The sequence below is a fragment of the Thermobia domestica genome, chromosome 9 (assembly GCF_964235325.1).
Source record: "Thermobia domestica chromosome 9, izTheDome1.hap1.1, whole genome shotgun sequence".
NCBI classification, from domain to species: Eukaryota; Metazoa; Arthropoda; class Insecta; order Zygentoma; family Lepismatidae; genus Thermobia; species Thermobia domestica.
The window spans coordinates 6,038,439-6,058,236 of record NC_137462.1 but is presented as its reverse complement, the minus strand read 5'-3'; the positions used below and the strand labels follow the sequence as shown (position 1 = coordinate 6,058,236).

General features: G+C 36.3%; 1 protein-coding gene across 11 annotated transcripts in view; it reads right to left on the bottom strand.

Moving 5' to 3' along the window:
* Nucleotides 1-19,798, bottom strand: part of Sarm (sterile alpha and armadillo motif) — a 428,773-nt gene that overhangs the window by 25,433 nt on the left and 383,542 nt on the right. For all 11 annotated transcript variants that reach the window (XM_081770500.1, XM_081770499.1, XM_081770508.1 and 8 more), the window contains 4 exons: nt 15,309-15,410; nt 8,817-8,978; nt 4,914-6,107; nt 1,979-2,103 (listed from right to left, as the gene is read on the bottom strand). In XM_081770500.1, coding sequence (XP_081626626.1) covers nt 1,979-2,103; nt 4,914-6,107; nt 8,817-8,978; nt 15,309-15,410 — 1,583 coding nt within the window. The remainder of the gene's footprint in view (nt 1-1,978; nt 2,104-4,913; nt 6,108-8,816; nt 8,979-15,308; nt 15,411-19,798) is intronic.

The following is a 19,798-nucleotide window of genomic DNA, read 5'->3' as shown; positions in this document are numbered from 1 at the left end:
CGCCTTGCCTGTGTGTCTCTGACGCGTCTCTGTGTATGTACATGCCACTAACCAGTGTTGACTGGGCCCCACACGTCGCTTATACTACGTTCTCTCGGGTTGCTTAAGTTTTGTGGAGCAGTGTATATGAAATATCTTGCAGAATTTTCACATTTTCAGGCAAATGCCCCCGAAAGTTAGCAAAGCGTCTCCCGAAACAAAATCGTAAATACGCCACTGCATATATGGTAGAGCCGGCTCTAGTCGACGTATTATTTATATATGACATTTAGAAAAATACTATTAGGCAAATTAGTATTAGTTTTTACCTTTAGACAAATTATTGGAATTTTATACTGTTCGTGACATTATTTTCGTACTTATTAAAGGCCTACATTCACGAAAAAACAAAATTCCATTTCTACTTTTATTTCTTAGTTGATATTGATGAAAACTGCTGAAACTCGAATTGTTAATAGGTATGGTATTCATGTAAATTGTAAAATATTTGTAGCGTATCAGTATCTAGCGTTTAATTTATGTTGCATTTTACGGTGATTACACCTACATAAAAATATTTCATACTTAAATAGACGTAAGATGCATTACAAATGACCATTTGAAAAAAAACGAAATTTAGAAAAAAAACGAGAGGCAATGTTTTTTTTCTAAAAAAAACGTACATTTCTGAAAAAATACGAACCGTTTTTTTTCTATTTACAACACTACTTCTGACTGACTGCAAACTGAGAGGACGCATTGACTGACAAAACGGCGATTTTCTGAAACTCTAGGCCACGCCCATTCAAACAATACTCATTTCCTTGCCGACACGTCCCATGTTCCCTAATTATTACTGTCCAAAATCAGGTGATTCTTTTAGAAACACGGTGTATTAAAAGATTCATTTTATACTATGGATGACTTCATATTGTGAGATTTTAAAAATTTTGCTGTGTGTACTTCGCTTTGCTGTGCTTTGATACAACAAATGAGTTTGTGCATTTCATTTGTGTTTCATATTTCATTACAACTAAGTTTATATAACGATTCCGTTGTATTTCATATTGTGCATGTATCTTCTTAGGCTTATACACTGGCATGTTCTATTCCATACCTTGAATCATTATATACAAAATAAGGTTGAAGAAAAGCAATAAATGAATTCAATTCAATTAAAAAACTTAGCCTTGAGTTATAATACATCTACCTTATATACGAAAAATAAAACGATTTTTTTAAATTTAATTTATTACTAGGTAAACTTGCGCTCTCTACACAGCGCATCATTCTCATATGAGCATGAATTTTCTTGTCATTCCTTACATCTGTACATGTCTCATTACAGACACAAGTGAAGGACGTCTTGATAAAAATCGGCAAGGGGTATCATAAAGGGGAAATTTTTTCAATATCTCGCACCGTTTGCACGATTTGAACCTACTTCTGGTTGGAGTTTCTAATTCATGTATGATCAGTGTTTTCTTTCTTCTTGCATGCAGTATGTAAAAGCAAATACATTACACACACAATTAATTATAATGTCACTGATATATGGTGTTCATTGGGCAAAATACTCCAAACAATAAAGATTCATACTGGAGAAATGGTTATTCTTCGTTTTTCATTATCATTTGACCATGAAACACGCCAGAGAGATGTACTAACCCCGTATACATCTATATGGTGTTGGAAAGTATAACCTGTAGGATGTGATGCTTTACTTTTTTTTTAAATTTCAACACTTCCAGTGTACCCTTAAAAAATGTAATAAAGAAATAATGGCCATGTTTTTAAGATATGCAATTAGAACTGAACAATCTACACAAAATTTGCAATCGATCAGTGAAAACGACATCTTTCTAGAGGTTGTGGTTTCTGAGATATCAGTATCAAAAGAATTGTCCACAAACATATGAACTTTCCCTGACCACAAACATATTTTCCTAGCATTTTAATATATAGATTATTAAAAATAAATCATATTTAGAATTGTTACCTTCGTCGGCGAATTCCATTCGTAATTCCAATATCGTCTCTTAAATTCTCTTCAGTCAGTTGCAACAACAAATCTCCATCGACTCGACTCTCGATGAAATTATCAGCGTATTCTGCGAAACCAATCTGGAAAAAAAATATTAGAAAATATCATCAGTTAATAAGGACATGCATTACGAAAGAAGAAAAACAATTATCTGAAACAGATCTCTACGAATGAGCACGGAAATTCTATAGGGATTAAACATTTTGGATTACAAATAAAGAAATAAAATGACTTTTAGTATTACTGTAGGCTTACGTATGTGAACATTTATGCGGACATGTCCGTATTTTGTGAGTAAAAAATTCCGTCCGCATACGTTTACCGTAACCCCCTGATTTGTCTGCATTTTCTACAGTTGTGTATTGTCAACTCGATTTCAACATTTCATATGTAAAGACATATTAGACTGTATTCAAAAAACGAATTGTTAAGAAGGATCAGACGTAAAAATAGAAATGTAAAATGATAAGCTTTATTATTTTTTTATGTCGAAAGTTGTGTTTATATAACGAGTTCGACACATGGAAGTGTTTCCACACTTTGACATTTCAGAATGTGGTAATCCTGAGTATTGCAGAACTTTAAAAAGTTTAATTTTTAGATGAACTGTAGCAGTCAACTAATGTTTAAAAGTTGTCAATATTATTTCAAGACCATATTATTTGATGCGAGTGACTTCACCTTGCAAACAAGGTTACAAAATGAATAACTGAATCCGTACAGAAATATCTTTCGAACGCAATCAACGTAGAGTTATTGTTTCCACTTACCGGTACCTTTTTTCATAATTTGACAATATTACATTTTAAGTAATTTTATGTCATTACAAATGGGTGGTCTCAGTTTGTGAACTGAGAGTTTTATCCTGCCAGAATGAATCAAGTTTGTAGCTTCTTTAGTTTGCCACGGGATGGAGCAAATTGTTGTGATGAACTTTTCAGTTCTCAACACAAATGTTACTCTATTTCAATTTCATCACAAATGTAGTTAGTCCGTTTTGGGATGGGACCACACAAATACTTTATATCTACTGTCAAAAGTGTCAACTTGAATACAATAATCTCGAATACTGTTTATTGGATCATTTTGATTTAGTTTTATGAAAGCGTTTTTCTATTACAAAATATAATTACATGGCCATTTAATAGACGTGGTTTGCTATATTACGTATACATTTTTGTGAGTCAGCCTCCCCTCCCCCCCTTTCGGGCACCCATGTATGCAAGTTTGTTTTGTTATTTTTATACTATTCTTGGGAACTATAATTGGATTGAGAGTCTGTAATTTCCTAATATGAATAAAATTTATTATTATTATTATTATTATTTTAATACTAATTCATGAATTTTATTTTATAGCGCAAAATCGCTTTCAGCATTCAAATAGTTAACTCAATTAGCAAGAACTTCTTTCGACTATTAACGGAAGGTTAAAAACACTCTGTGATAAACGTATGTGATTTTAGACTTACTACAACTCTGTATTACGCTAATATACAGTTATGAGAAGAAGTTGCGTGGATTTTCAAAATTCTAAGAAGAATTTGAGGAACAGTCAACGAAGTTCCTATTTAGTCTCCGCACATATTATTTTTCGAAGATACACTGCATTATAAGTAAATAATTCCGTGCATTTATATGTAAATACAGACATCGAATTTAAAGACACTTCGTTGGGGATATCAACACAACATTGCACTTGGTAATTACTTGTTATCTATTAATCATGATGGAGAACTCTACACCATAATACCTCATGTTCCCCGTTCAGCAAATATCATAAAGAAGAGTCTTCGACATTTCGCAAAACATAAAACATTTCAATGTAGAAAATGGCGACAAAAGAAGAAAAAACTATAAAGCATCATGTTCTCTGTTTCCAATTGAAAAAGTTTTATGCTAGCAAGGTAAAGAAGATGATAATGCAACGAAGCTTTTTGTAGATGTAATCTAAGATCTACATTTGCTATATTTCAAATGAACAAAATGGAGGACTTCCAAGTACCTTCCCATTGTCCCAGGTTTCATTTTCAGTTGCAGTTAAGTCTCCATAAGCAAATATTTTCTTTCCACAATTCTCAGACAAACATCTTGGTCTGGATCTTGAGGCAAGTCAAAGATAAAATTAAAAGGATAATGCCTATTACAGAAAATGTTTCTTTAGGTTTTGATCTCAATTAATTACTTTAATTAGTTTCATCGAATGAAGAGCCTAGAATGATATTTGCTTCTATATTGTTCCTCGGTTCTCTTCTTGGCAGCTAAAATCAAACGCTACACATTCGAATGACGTTTCTTGTTTTTATTTCTGAATTTCACCTACAAATGCAGGCTCAAGAGTTTGGAAAGATTGATAGGAAATTCATCTTGTTTAATAGATTCAAACTAAAATAGAGTATTACAATTGAAGCTGTTTTTTAATGTTACAAGTATGTATGTATTGGACCTACTAGTGTTCAATTTTATTGCTGCAGCTGATCTTTCATAAACTTGTGTTGTGTTCTCCTGAGCTGTTAATAAGGATGCGTTAGACACTATCAATGGGACAGCTCTTAACTTAATGAAACAATACGTCTATTAAAATAATGAAACTTAAAGACTAATGAGCTTGGAAGCAGTTTGACAATTACGTTTTGTCTTAATTAAATCATCATCTGTGTTGGCAGATTATAAGAAGAAAATCGTTTGTCACAGACTATAAAATTATGTTTAGCCAGTGACAGAAACAAGTTGTAAGATTCTAGATAATGATATATCTTCGTTTAAATTTCCTAACATTATAATTTTGAACATACTAGGTCATTTTCTTATTGAATAATAGATGTTCTTTGCATTCATTTATCAATTCAGTGCAGTTACTAATGAAAAAATATGTGTTAATTTCTACTCACTTGCTTGACCCATTCCCTGACATCTTCCGAAGACCACAGCGGTACCTGCTGACTCAGCTTATGAGGAACCTCTTCTCCGATCAGTCTTAAAGCTTGAGCTGCATACTTTGAAGCAACCGCATTCGGACAACTGGCTACCTTCTTGAGAGGTTCAATAGCACCAATTTCATGGAAAAGCGCCGAGTTTCCCTGTGACTTCTTAATCCCAGCTTCCATACAGAAGTGGAAAGCTGCCAGATTTCTTGCCTCCTCACGTTTCGAACTGAGAATAGGAACTAACCTCTGCAGCCAGTTCTTGCTTTGTCCATGGGCGTGGGCAAGATTTGATTTTGCGAATTCTGAAGGGTTATGCGAGGTCACAAATGGTTCCACGAGCCCTAGTGTGCCCGACTGCAAAACAGCTGCCTCGATTTCTTTGTTGGCAACCAGTACTGCTATGGCCAAGCAGGCATAATATTTGATATTATCGTCTGTATGGAAAGCCAAAGGATACAACCACATTGGAACTTTCCGCTTGATCATCGCTTCCTGATTTTCGGCACCGCCGTACAACGATAGATTAGCTAAGGCACCAGCACAATGTCGTAGGGTTTCAATGTCATTCTTTCGACACTCAAACAAAACGGCGTCAAGTCCTCCTAACCTGATAACATCACTACATGTAACTTCACTATGCTTGAACAAATGTTCTAGGATGCCTGTTCCCACCCTCGAGTGGTCCACAGAATTCATTGGTTTCCTTGTACACACGCACGCGACACTCACAACCTTATCGAGTCCTTTTTCCACAACATACGCACGATTCTCTGTTGTTAAACACTGTTCCAGAAGCCTTGCACTAGAAAACTGAAGATCACTGTTGTCCACAACACAATTTTTGATCAAAATATCGAGTCCACCATGATTTCGTAAGATATTACACAAGGAATAACCCAGCTCATGTCCATGCGTTGGGACGGACCATGCCTTCCTAATCATTTCGTTCATTTGGTCGAGCAGCTGAGGCGCCTTCATGTCGTTCAGTTTCTTTAAGTTGTGGACGTAAGTGTTGAAGTAGCTAGAGTACTTGGCCTTCGCTCGCTCTACTTCCACCTGACTGGAATCGGCGTTTAGACTTTCCAGGTCTTCAAACGTTACGTTGTTGAAATGCTCGTCATCGATAGATAACACGGTGCCATTGATCAGCTGACTCATCTGCAACAAAAATGGTTTGAAGTTAATCATTTAGTTAATCCATGTTACAATTGTAATATTAATAATGGTTTCTTCTTACAAGATAAAGAATCACCTATTCCATGATTAATAATTACCACATTCAATGCCAATACATATGCGGCTATTACGAAGAAATAAGAAAAGGTACTAACCTTTTTATATTTCTGAGGAAAGAGTGGAGGAAGGAATATCCAATATTTCGGATGTTTTGTCGAGTATCCATTATCAAAGATTGTAGAGGCTTAAAACCTTTTCAGCACTAGGGACTTCACATACTTAAAGCTTTGACTTCAATGATTGTTTTATTCAAAAAAATAAAAGAAGTAACATACATTAACCTGTAACGTGTTTTAATAGCTTATTTGTTTCCTTCTGTTTTGAGGGGAGGGCTGTGTATGCATTCTCCTTTTTTAAAGAGAGAGTTAAGCTTAGCAGTTAACACAAACAGATTTTTACATATTACAACTAGTGTTCTTTGCAGGTCACTATGAGTATTGTTACTAGTTTCTGGATGTAATCTTCAGTTTTCCACATACATGCACCACGGTGTCCATATTTATACTGGACATAATGGATATCTTATCAGGAATACAAAAAAGGTTAGTACTTAGTTTATTTGGTAATATTTATTACATTCGGTCTATTAGACATTATTACGAAAAAGTTAATAACAAGCTTTGTCTGGACTCCAACGAAATTGATGTGCACACAACTTAAAGAGTCTGGCATATACTTCTCCTTTGGACAGTGCATAATTAACAGTAACACACGGTCAGGCGAATGTTAATAATTATTCGGTAGAACTTTACACAACTTCCAATCCCAGCGACATTCATTCAATTATTCAAAGTACAATTCCTCCTTTGTGTAATTTGAGGGTTCCGAGTAATAAGAGAGACCCTGCACAAAGGCTTATATATATTAATGAAACAATTGATTTAAACTTATTTTTACACACCAGATCTTATGTAGATGCGAATTCAATAACACACAGACGGGAAAAAGTGAATGGCTGGACCTGAACTCGAGCCCAGGATCTCCGACACGATAAGCCGGAGATACCTGGTTCGAGTCTCGGTCGTCATATATTTTTTTCACTCTTTGTGTTATTGAACAAAGGTTTGTTTCCTGAAATGCACTGTGAATGGTTACAATAAACATCTATGTATAACGGTAAAAAGGAAAAACTTCTACAATCTACATATAGGCATGAGAATTGGCTTAGTTTGTTATTTCTAGTCGAACATCTCAAATGTAATTTCCCAGCGCCCACATCGCACTTACTTTTGTTAAATTTGCTCTTACTAACCGGAAAGCCTCATATCTTAATAATATAGATAAAACAATAGTTGATTTTAAATTTTGATGACTACTTACAATATTAACATGTTGTTTTTAATTATGATTGAAAGCACTGATTTTATTAGTTTTAACTTCGAATTCAACTGCTTAATTTTTGCCATCAATTCTTCCAAAATTAGTTGATATTCCAAGTAACGCCCAATGAAACATTATTTTTTTCCATCGACCATCATTTCAGTTTAAAATATGTTGACACGAAAATACTGCTAAGAAAGTACAGATGTGTGATTTTTTTATAAATTAAAGGTCTTATCAAAGCCACATAATTTAAGATCAAAGAAAAGCATTAAACTTATCAAAATAATGCATGACGTTATATTATATGTAGTTACACTTTCGCCTGAAAGCTTTATAATATTCGTATTGGAACAGTTTTAATAAATCTAAGAATATGAATGGCAGAAGCTATATAGAATGGCAGAAACTAAGAATATGAAGTGTAATTATATAAGGAACAGCATTAAAAAAAGTAGCAAGTAAATGGAAGGATAAACTCAACAGATATTGCCTTACTTTTATTCTTGTTTATGTGTATCTATTATGTATCAGCAATTTAATTTTTTATTTCAATATGTATAAGCAATGTAACTGTATTGCCCCTTAAAGTGAGTCCAAGACTCATTGGGGCCTGGAGTCTGATATATAAAAAAAAAATCATTTTGAAAATATTCGTAGCTACACAGTAATTGCATTTGCTTGACACAGCTCTACTCTATGGAAACATGACAAGAATGTGTTAAAATGTCTCCTGGAACAATATTGTACGTGGTCTCACGTAACATAGTCACTAATGGTCTCGTCTGTGGTGCGAGCGGTCTCGGGTTCGATTCCAGCTGGGGATACTCGGTCGGAAAGGTATAACATGCTTTCTCAGACCAGCCATCCTGAGTGAGGTTTTACTGAATTTTCCTCATTCGCACTAAGAAAATGTCGGAATGGTACCTAACATAACTGTCCCAGGCTGCTTCTTTCCTTTCCCATTCCTTGCTTCCTCTCCAATTCCCAGGGGCAGTGTGATCGGCGAGGGGCCATCATCCCTCATATGTGATTGGAGCTAACGGAGCCATAGATGCCGAAAGCCCAGAAATCTATTTCCTAATTCTAATCCTAAACAATGTTATACGTCATATGCAACTGGTATTAACATAAAACTATTTAGGAATGTTGCTTTATACCTTGAAATTTTAGAAATCATACTTTTCATGTTAAATAAATACTCACATTCTAATTATTTTAATGTAAAGACACACTTTAAGGGTACTCACTATAATGCCATCTAAACTATGACGTCAGGAATGACAAGTTACAAGCAAAATAATGTCTTACCTGCGATGATTGCGATACCATGGAGGAAGCCGAGGATTTTGTGCAGACACCTTTCGTGGTAATAGTAATATTTGACTGTGAGGTAGCTGCCATACGTTGTTCTTGGTTAAAGATTCCTGAGGATGTCACTGTGTGTCGCTGTTGTTGGGACGCCATTGCTTTCTGTAACACAAAGCAAACAGATTGTAATACTTTCACCCTTTCAATTATCAATCACAGACTAAATTGAATGCTGACAGCATTAGATCAGCAACGACACCTCTTAAGAGAACTGGGCCAGAGACTAAGTAAATCAGTCTTTCGGCAGCTGTCGAGTTCTATATTGTGTGTAACACAACATTCTTTTGGCAGATGAAACAACATTTTAAAATAACTTCTTCCAACGCTTAAAAAGTACAACGTCATAGCCATAAAAATTATATATTCGAAGGATTTACGGAACTTCTAATGTTGACGTGAAATTGAACGGAACTTTTACAACTGTTTAGGTCGCCAACTTTCCACCGTTGCATATTTCAAAATTCAACGAATGGCGTCAAAGAAACAATTAAGATATTACGAAGTGGAGCAATAACCTTCAAAACAATCGAATAAAAACTCTCGTACATTGTGTTGTTGACACTAATTAGTCACATGAGCATTCTCTATTAAAACTTCAGATTGCCTGTTTGATTTTGCAGTTTCGATATTAATTGCCCGAATCGCATTTTTCTTTTAATCTTTGTGTTTTAACATTGACATTCCGAGCTTTATATTTAGTGGTCGAACTATTTTAAGAATAGTGAAGTGGGCATTATTGCACACAAAGGAATTTTTAAAACGCAGTTGCTATTTCGTTCCAAGATCTGTGTTCCTTTTCTCTCTATATATGTACAGGTATATATACGGGGTGTTTCAAAAGTCCCTTACCATTCCTTTTAAAATCCGTACGGATATATTTATATTGAACTTGATGTAGGAAATATACAATAGGGCTAGGGGCAAACGTTTTAGATGATGGTTCGCGGACGGCCGCCATCTTATGATAGGTGGGTCATGTGATACACGACATTGGGCTAGAATTTGCTCAGGATGCCAAATCTGAAATCAGATTTCATGTATCTTTATTTGGTGGGAAGTTATGGACAACTCAATGTGATTATTCCTCTTTTTACAGGTGGTGAACTATGCCGTTAACAACTGAAGAACACATCCAGATCGTCAAACTGGGGAGCGGGAGAAGTGCCCGTGCAGCAGCAGCCGATTTCAATCAGCATCATTCACAACGTCACCCTGTGTCACATGTTGCTGTGGCACACTCACTAACCAAATTTTAGGAGACAGGCACGGTCACGGACAGTCCACGTAGTGGACGACCATGATTGCCTGTGAGCAAGTTTCCCCAGCTACCATGCTCTGTGTTCTTTACAATTGGGAAAGGCGTCTGCACACGTGCATTGCCCAGCACGAAGAACATGTGGAACACATTGTGTAACAGGTAAACATCAACTGTCGTTGTCCATAACTTCTCACCAAATACACATGAAATCTGATTTCGGATTTGACATCCTGAGCAAATTCTAGCCTAAGGTCATGTATCACATGACCCACCTATCATTTGAAATTAAAAAAAAAAAAAATGAAATTCAAGATGGCAGCCGTCCTTGAACTATCATCCAAAAGTTATGCCCCTAGCCCTATTGTATATTTCCTACATCAAGTTCAGTATAAATACATCTGTACGAATTTTAAAAGGGATGCTAAGGAACTTTTGAAAGACACTGTATTTTAACATTTGTCACTGCTTACCAAGATAACTACAAAAATAATTTTAAAAAAAATTGTGATATATTAATTTTGGCAAGCAATGGAATAATTCCTCTAATGTTCATCTATGTAAGTTGTATAGAGGTCGAAAAAAATTCCTCACTGTGACAACTGGACATAGTATAACTAACAAAGGCGAAAAGTACTAAGAAAATAAAGAATTACTGTCTGTATCATTAGTAAAAATTAAAAATTAAAAATTACGATGGGTTCCGAAAGAATAAAAGAAAGATTAAACCAACTTGAAGGACAACTTACGAAGCTAATACCTCCAGGTCCGTAAGAACTTGTTATAATGAAAACAACAAAAAACGAAATATAGCGAAACAGAACATCAGAAAAGACAATTGAAAATAAAATGAAATGGAATGCCGGCTAAGCTAAAAGGGACAGTGATGATGAGAAATGAATGAAAGGATGGAATGAAGAAAGTGGGAGACGGGAGAAAGTGAGAAACGGGAAAACCCACGCACACGGTGCTTGCCCACCACAAGGCTCACTTGGCGCGAGTGGGATCGAACCAAGGATTCCATGCACCAGAAGTGAACGCTCTACCACTGAGCCACCGTGGCACCAAAAGACAATTGACGTTCGCTATGTTTCAAACACATTGATATTCAAATGACTAAGAGTTCAAATGTCTTTTTATTTATTTATTTATTTTACTGTGAACCAATCTTAACTATGCGTTTATGAACAGCCAATGAACACATACAAATAATTAAATTGTATGGTTTTTTAATGTTTACTTAATGTTGTATACAGGTCTTAAAAGAGTGTATGCACGAAGAAGACACTACATTATCTGGAACCAGTGTGGTGTAGCAACCCATAACTATAATTCTAGGTATACAGCATTAGCTTTATCTTTTCTATTAATACACACAAAATAGTTCGTACACACACACAAATAAATAAATAAATAAGTAAATAAATAAATAGTGATCTCACTATACCATACAGGATGTTCGAAAAAAAAACATTGAAATGAAATTAATTTTTTGGTTCATGTCCTACGATTATGTCTTTTGGGTTAAAGGAACGGATGATCAATGAAAGTAAATGATCGTAGCATTGAATTTTTGTGCTCTTCCATCAGGAATCAAGAAAAATATCAGATTAAATACCTACCACAATAGTTACAACTCTGAGCATCCACAAAGGAGCTGTTGGCCAAGCACAGATTTGGAATATTTATCCAGGGTATCGTGTCCCGCACTCACTGTAGATTTTGGTATGGGTACGCGCATTATCTGCTGGAAGATGGGTCCATAAAGTGTCCAGATAAGGGCAGGGCTGATCTTGTGATATATAATGCAATAACCATACTTCCCTAAATGAAGACCAGAAGCCAACGATATGTGTAGTTTGTTGCTCGCATACCAGAATTCCAAGAGTGGGTTCTGTATAGCGAGGTGGACAGATGCTGGATTTTTCCTTCTGCTCGTCTAAGAACATGACTACGACAGTCACTGTGTCCGAGATGCAATCGACTTTCAGCGCTGAATTCGCCATTCGCCACGCCCCAATACAGTCTCTACCGAAACCACTGAAGATACCTTCGGCAATGAACAAGTTTCACGGTAATCGTCCTAGAAAAAAGTTGGAACGTATATATACACCCGCTAGTGCTCGTGACGTCACTGTCTTTTGAGTTAGAACAAATTATCTTTCTATATAGGGGCTCCCAGGGGCGTCGTTGACGGCAACAGTAGTATACTTGTGGTGGGATCCCTCTGTGTTCATCGCGTACACTACCGGTGGACCACAGACACATCACAACCAACATCCATCTTCAGTATACGCCTACGATTGAAGTTACGTAAAGCACAATAGGAGCTCGCTGCGTCGGGTCTTGGCATTGCGGACACAACTGTACTCTCATGGTCCACTGGATGGCCAACAGACCTGATTATATTCGTATATTGCAATCTTTAATATCTAGAGGCAGGTGGGGCTGTCTCGAGAGAGATGATGTACCGTTCTATCGTCCCAGAGGTAGTCAATACAGTTTAAATTCAAAGAGTTTGAGAGATGCTAAGGGATATGCTAAAAGTCTACAATATGTTCCTCGAACTCTTCCTACAGAGACATAGAGGATAGCTACGTGCATTATTACTTTGGAAGATATCATTACTATGAGGGTACCCAGTCTGCCAAGAAATTACGATACTAGACACCAGTCATGTGTTCGATTAAAACAATCAGAGGACTTAGTTCTCCCCATGTAAACATGCTTCTCAGTATACATCTACTCCACCGGTCTGTACTCTTGGTATCATACACAAAAGGCTCCAGCGCCTCATCGCATTTTATACCAAACACAAACACGCTAATCGACGAAGTGGAGTAAAAATTGAGACCATCAAACTAACAGAGTTTCTTCCAGTCTTTTATAGTACAATTAGCCTGTTGGTTACATTTGGCAAGTAAAAGTGGCTAACACCGGGCTGCCGGAATAGCCCATACGTACGAGTGTACAACGCATAGATATAGGAGAGATTTTTCAGGTTGACACCGGTTGTATGAGTAGTCAGCTGGTCCGTTCTGCTGCGTCTTAGCCAGTATCAGCCAATGAATGGGACGCTCACCCTGACAATCAACCTTGTGCAGTCCTCTGCAGTCAATACATTCGCAACCGCTGCTGTCGGAAGCTTACTAATCCATCTGTTTGAGAGACCAAAGTACAGTTTGATCTTTCTCAAACACTGATAAATCTTAGCATTTACCTATCCTCTACTAACCCTCAGTACTAAAGACCTTGGTTCGTAGCTATGAACTACCGGAGTGTACACTGCCTCATTAAGAAACGTGGCAAGTCGTTCGAATCTACTGTTCGAGAATGGAGGAGGGGGGGGGGGCTCACCTTGTAGAATCATCTCCTGAAGTTTATCTCCATAGTTCACGATCACCTTGTATTTAGTCACGGGGCAAGTCGATCGAATACAGAGTTCGGAGGAATAGTCATAATTCGCTGATCGATATATACATATCGGAACATGTTCAGCTGGACGCTTCCAAGCCACTTCTTTGTTCTTTTGCTTCTTTCCTATTTCTTTTCATTCTTATCCAATGAAGAATGTAGAGAAAGTGCTTATAACGTACCATTAAAAAAAAAAAAAAAAATGTGTGGTTGTGTAGGGGGGAAACAAGCCACATTAAGTACTTTCGCTAAACTATTCATCAGATAGAAATTACAAGGAAATAAAAAGAACCGAATAGCTTTGAAATGTCCAGGTAAACATATTCCATTGTGTATAGTGATCAGTGAGTTATGACGACGTTCATGAATTATACGGACACAATAAATTCCTATCAATCTACGTTCGGCACGGAGTAGTTCAAGAGTGCAGAAATTGTGGGTAAATGAACTTTCTAGCTGAATATTATCAAAACATGTGTCCATGTCAGACTCGGAATTTCCTCTATCCAGAAATGAACATTTCAAAATCTTGCAATGGCGGCGCAAGAAATTTTCTTATTAGGAGGAAGCGATCCCTGTAAAATCTGAGATGTAAACGCGAACTTAAACTAGCATGTATAAAACCACCCGACGCAAGTGGTTGCACGTATATGAAAGGGAAAGTATATTTATTCGCTTCAAATGGGAAATGGGCCAATAAAGATATGTCTTCTTAGTTCAGACGCAGCAAAGATATATTACACGGAACACACAAAGGAACTTAACTAGAGATGTGACGACTAGGGATGGGCAAAACGGGTTTTTATAAAAACCGAAAACCGGTTTCTATAATAACCGAAACCCGAAAAACCGACATTTCGGTTTTCTCCAAAACCGGTTTGGTTTTTCACCGAAACCGGCTCGGTTTTCACCGAAACTGGTTTCGGTAAAAACTTTTCGAAAACACATAAAACTATTTCTGTGGAAATGGATTCGGTTTCCGGAGAACAGCGAAACACCATTCTGGTCAGAAATACAACAAATTTTGAAAAGAAAAAAAACGGAATCGGTTTTGAAGAAAACCGAAACTGGATCGGGTGAAAAACCGAACCGGTTTTGGAGAAAACCGAAACCGGTTTCGCTGAAAAAGCGAAACCTGTTTTTGAAAATTTTCAAAAACCGGTTTCGGTTTTTCTAAAAACCGAAAAACCGGTTTTTGTGCCCACCACTAGTGACGACATACATAGTACCGCAGAAGATCGGCATTAATATTGATCATTTGGCTTACCTATCATTGTTCTTCTTAAAGCAAATTATAAGTGACCACCATGCTCGGCAATGTAACCATTAGCATGGAATGGTAAACCTGCTCAAAGTTCCCAGAGTTATGGCAAACACAATGATAAATGCCATGCAGATGTTGTTCGAGATCATGCACGCTACGTATCGGGATTTATCATTTATTGGTGACCAGTGGTCCATATACGCTCATTTTTGCTGACGTTTACTTTTAAGAATTACCAGAAAACCTTCTGCGTTATGAGGAAGTTTCTTGCGCCGCCATTGTACACGAACACATGTTTTTTTCAAAATTCAATTCAAAAGTACTTTCGAAAGCCTTATTCGTAAGTTACTCACTGCTGCCAGAAGTATATTGATAGGCGCTCTGTGCTGTCCTTATAGTTTCTCTCGAAGTTTTTCCCCATAGTTCTTGAACACTCTATATATATTGGTAAGTGTTCTTACCTTACTGTTTACATACACAATATGAGTAAAATGCATACCTTTTCTGCCGTGAAGCTATCAGTCTGCAATTTCATAGTAGCTGCCGCCATGTTTTGTGTTTCTTGTTGTGTAATTTCTCCAGACTTCAACGACCTTTGTTCCTGCAGAAAGAAAGAAAAAATAATCATATTGGAATTTTCTTTTAAGCTGAAAATATAGATTCACACAGAAAACACTCTAGCTTTAGAACTAAGTATAGCTTAAATCTGAAATGCATCATGCCGAAAGCTTCGGTAGTTTGCCTTCATCAGACACATTGTAAGTTTTGGCCAGACTTTTGTTTTATTTAAATTATATAGAAAATTTAGAATTTGGCACATTTTTTTTAATACACGCATATAACAGGAGAAAAATGCACGCACCAGTAACAAACTAACCTTATGAATATACAACGCAGAAGTAACTAAAAAGACTTACTTTTTAGTTTCACATTAAATCTTTGTTCTTTGTACATCTACAAGTGAGTCATGGTGGAGAAAATGACAGTTATATCTCTTTCATGCTTTTCCGAAATTCTTTCACTTTGTTTTTTTATTATTATTATTTATTTGTCTATATTTTTATTTATTTACCAGTAGAACATCCATTCTTCGCACGGGGAGAATAGTTTCATTTTGGACGTAAAGGACTGAATTTGGATTTAAACGGCATCGGAAGTGTCACTGTTCATCTCGGCGACCTAGAGAACTATGGATTCGTCACTAATATCGGTCATTTTCGATCATTTTTATATATCTACAACCTTCGCTACGTTACACCGTCAAAGTGAAATGATAAAAAGCATCCGAGGCCCGAACCTCATCTATGTTGAAAATTTGATCGAGATCGTTTGTGTAATTCAAGAGTTATAAAGTCAAAAACATAGTCACTTTCATTTTTGTATAGATAAATTTATTTTATTTATTTTGTAAAATTAAAACCTCAATCTTATAGAACCAAGCCACTAAGAGTGGGAAAATTAGTTCCAGGCATTTTTTCTTTGTTTAAATGTATGAGGAATTCGACAATGAGGAATTGAATGTATGAAGAAATGAGAACAAACACTCCTAAACTTCGTTTGATTTGGAGATACGATGACGGAGCTCTTCTAAACCTGAGAAAGGCTAACAAGAACCGTTGTTGGGATGACTGTGTACCACATTTCTTTGTAACCTCACAAACTAGAAGCTAAATGGTTGAGTTTAACGTCGCTTTCAGTAGCGAGGCTATATGAGACGTGGGTCTACTGATTAACGTGGAATTCGAACCACATGAGCTCCGGCCGAGAATCAAACCCGGGTCTCCCACGCCAAAAGCGCGTACTCTAACCGCTTAGCCACGAAGGAGCTCTAGAAGCTAAATGGATCATAAACTGTTGTTCATTAATTTCCTGTAGGGGGAAGGAAGATCAGGTAGTCTATCTAGGTCTATTTATTCTACCTGAAGTACCCAACGTACCTAAGCGAGATCACTAAATCAATACAGAAAGGATAGGGTGGCCAGTTTATTTTGCCTTGTTCAAAAATTTTTGTAATAAACTGAAAATTAAATCCCAGGAACGGAAGAGAAATAAATTTAGTATTCTGATTGCACTGACTGACTCTAGTGTAAAGGAACCATAACCTTAAGCTTCAAGAATCAAATAAAACTACTGTCTGCGAAAAAAAAGAAGAAGAAGAAGAAGAAGAAGAAGAAAAAGGGCCTGATTACGAGAGGAAACTCTTACTATCCTATTCACTACTCTCAGTTATCTCACTTCTTGGTATAAGAATGGGTTTTAAGATTAATTAATTTCTTTTCATATCGCTCTCTTAGAAAGATATTCGTTCACCTGTAGCCCCAATCAGTAAACAGAAAATCAATTTCTGTTCTCTCAATTACGCGAATTACATCGAGGTAATACCATTCTTTTTTTTTTTTTTTCTGCGTAGAAAAGTTACTAAGTGTGAAAATAGAATGAACGTAGACCCAAGATAATATTGTTTTAAGCTTCATTACGGATATTAGAACTCTTTCTGTATCACTGTTTTGCTGCCTAATGCGTGCGGCTTTGATGAACATGGTCCCGGCTTCGATTCCCGATGGGAGAGCACAATTCTACAATCGTTTACTTTCATTAATCATCCGTTTCCTTTACTCTAAAGGGTATAACCATGGGACGTTTAAAATAAAGAAATCTCATTTCATTTTTCATTACTGTTCAGAATACAAATTAAAAGCTCTCATCCCTGGTGCGTTGAATCCATGGTTCGACTCTAGATTTGCGGTGGACACCATCATCTCCGTGGATTTACTCGAAGTTCTCTCATTTTCTTCAGGATCATATTCCAGTATTCTTTCATGTTCTTCCGCCTTTTTTTTTTTTTTTTTGTCTCTTTTAGAGCTTTTCGTGGCTAAGCGGTTAGCGATTCCCGGCGGGAGCTCATGTGGTTCTGAAAAACCACTTTAATCTGTAAGTCCACGTCACATATACCCTCGCTACTATAAAGAACACTAAACTTGAAAAATCAATCAACCTTTGTCTCTTAGGCTACAAGCATTAGAATATAACACTAGAGAAAGGAGGAAAGAAGAAGAAGAAAAAGTATTGAAACTGCTCTCTGGCGATCATTTCTCTAACCAAACAGCACATTCTGAGCATTAATGTATAGAAATAATTATAGAAAAACAAGTTTATATGAGCACAATGATAATTATGAAGGAAATTTTTACGAGTACAAAATGAGTTAAATAATTAAATTTGTATAGCAAGAATTTTAGGAATGATCAAAAAATAAAAAAAAAAAAAAAAAAGTTCGTCAAAAGATTGCGATCTTGTAGTTTATGCATCAGGGGTCACAAAATTTTTAAACGGCCTCTAAATCGAGTTTTCATATTGTCTATAGAATAAGCACATCATACTGAGTTAAGTGATACTTTGGGTTTGGCTACACTATATGTAGTTGTCCAGATATAAGGTGTACAAAAAATTTTTTGATTAAATTATATTGGATCTTTTGGGCCAAAAATAACGAAGATAAGGAGAAACTTAAAAAAAAAAAAAAAAAACTTTAAAAGAATTCGGTGTAGATGACTACAGACCAAGGTACTATATTAATCACTTTTCACCTTTCTGTTTAGGTACCACTAATCTTATCGTTGCCAAACATCGGCATTGTAAACAAAAAAAGAACATTAGATATAGAAGGAATGGGGAGGGGAAGATGTGTGTATGAGTATGTGAGAGATGAGTTGTCTTTTGTTTACATTCCTGTTGGTAAATCACATGTGACAGCGCAGACACACCCTTTTGAGTCTCCACACAACACAATACATCGACTTCCACCTTCTTTGGCTGGAAATCCGGGAACACCCTTTGGGTCTGCTTACATGGAAACAAATTGCTACATGAAGAGAAAGAAAGTGGTTGTGCTGTATCTTGAAACAGCATGACAATCCACATTTTGTGTTATGTGACATTTAACAATATCAAAAATTATTGTACCATATTTTATGAGCGCGAGCACAGCATGTATAGTCTAGAGCAGAGGTTTTCAACCATCGTGCTGTGGGCTAGCATTATACACTGAAACAATTGTTTATTGCTAATATATTTCAGGATTTCCGATTCTAGCTAAAACGGTGAAAATGAAAGACATGAATCTCTACCAACTTGCTGAAAATTTGAAATCAAACAATGGAAGGAAATGGCAAACGTTCAGGACGAGCTTTGAAAAGTGTTCAACAGAATTGAGGCACATAATAAGACCAAAGGTTCACACTCTCAAAACTTCCTGTAGCAGCAAACGTTTTAACTCATACACCTTGTATTATTTGGATATGTTATTATTATTATTATTATTATTATTATTATTATTATTATTATTATTATTATTATTATTATTATTATTATTATTATTTTCCAATACAAAGTTGGTAGCATATGCTACCGAAGTATCATAACTAACTAAACTCTATGGCTTATGGAACCTGGAGGTTCAATGCCGCGTTCACAAAAGCTCTCCATTCACTTCTATCCTTAACCAACTGGATCCAATTTCTACCAATGGATTTCTGCGAGATCCATTTTAATATTGTCTTCTCATCTGCGCTACGTCTTCCTACTGGTCGTTTTCCGATTGGTCTTGCAGTTAAGACTTTGAAAGCGTTCCTACTTTCTTCCATCCTGGCTACATGACCTGCCCACCTGAGCCTCTTAGACTTGATGATTCTAACAATGTTTGGTAAACGGTATAAATTCTGCAGTTCCTCGTTATGAAGTTTCCGCCATTCTTCATTCCCGTTCATCTTGGGTATCTTGTTCTCAAATAGTTTTAGTATATGTTGTTTCCTCAAAGTAAGCGACCATGTTTCGCAACCATACAGAATAGCAGGCATAATTATCGTTTTATATATTTTAAGCTTCAAATTCCAAGACAGAATTCGCGTCGACAAGAGATTTTGAATTTAGATCAATACGTCTATGGTTGGTATACTGTTCACCTCAAGTATAAAAGGCTCCTGGTTTGAC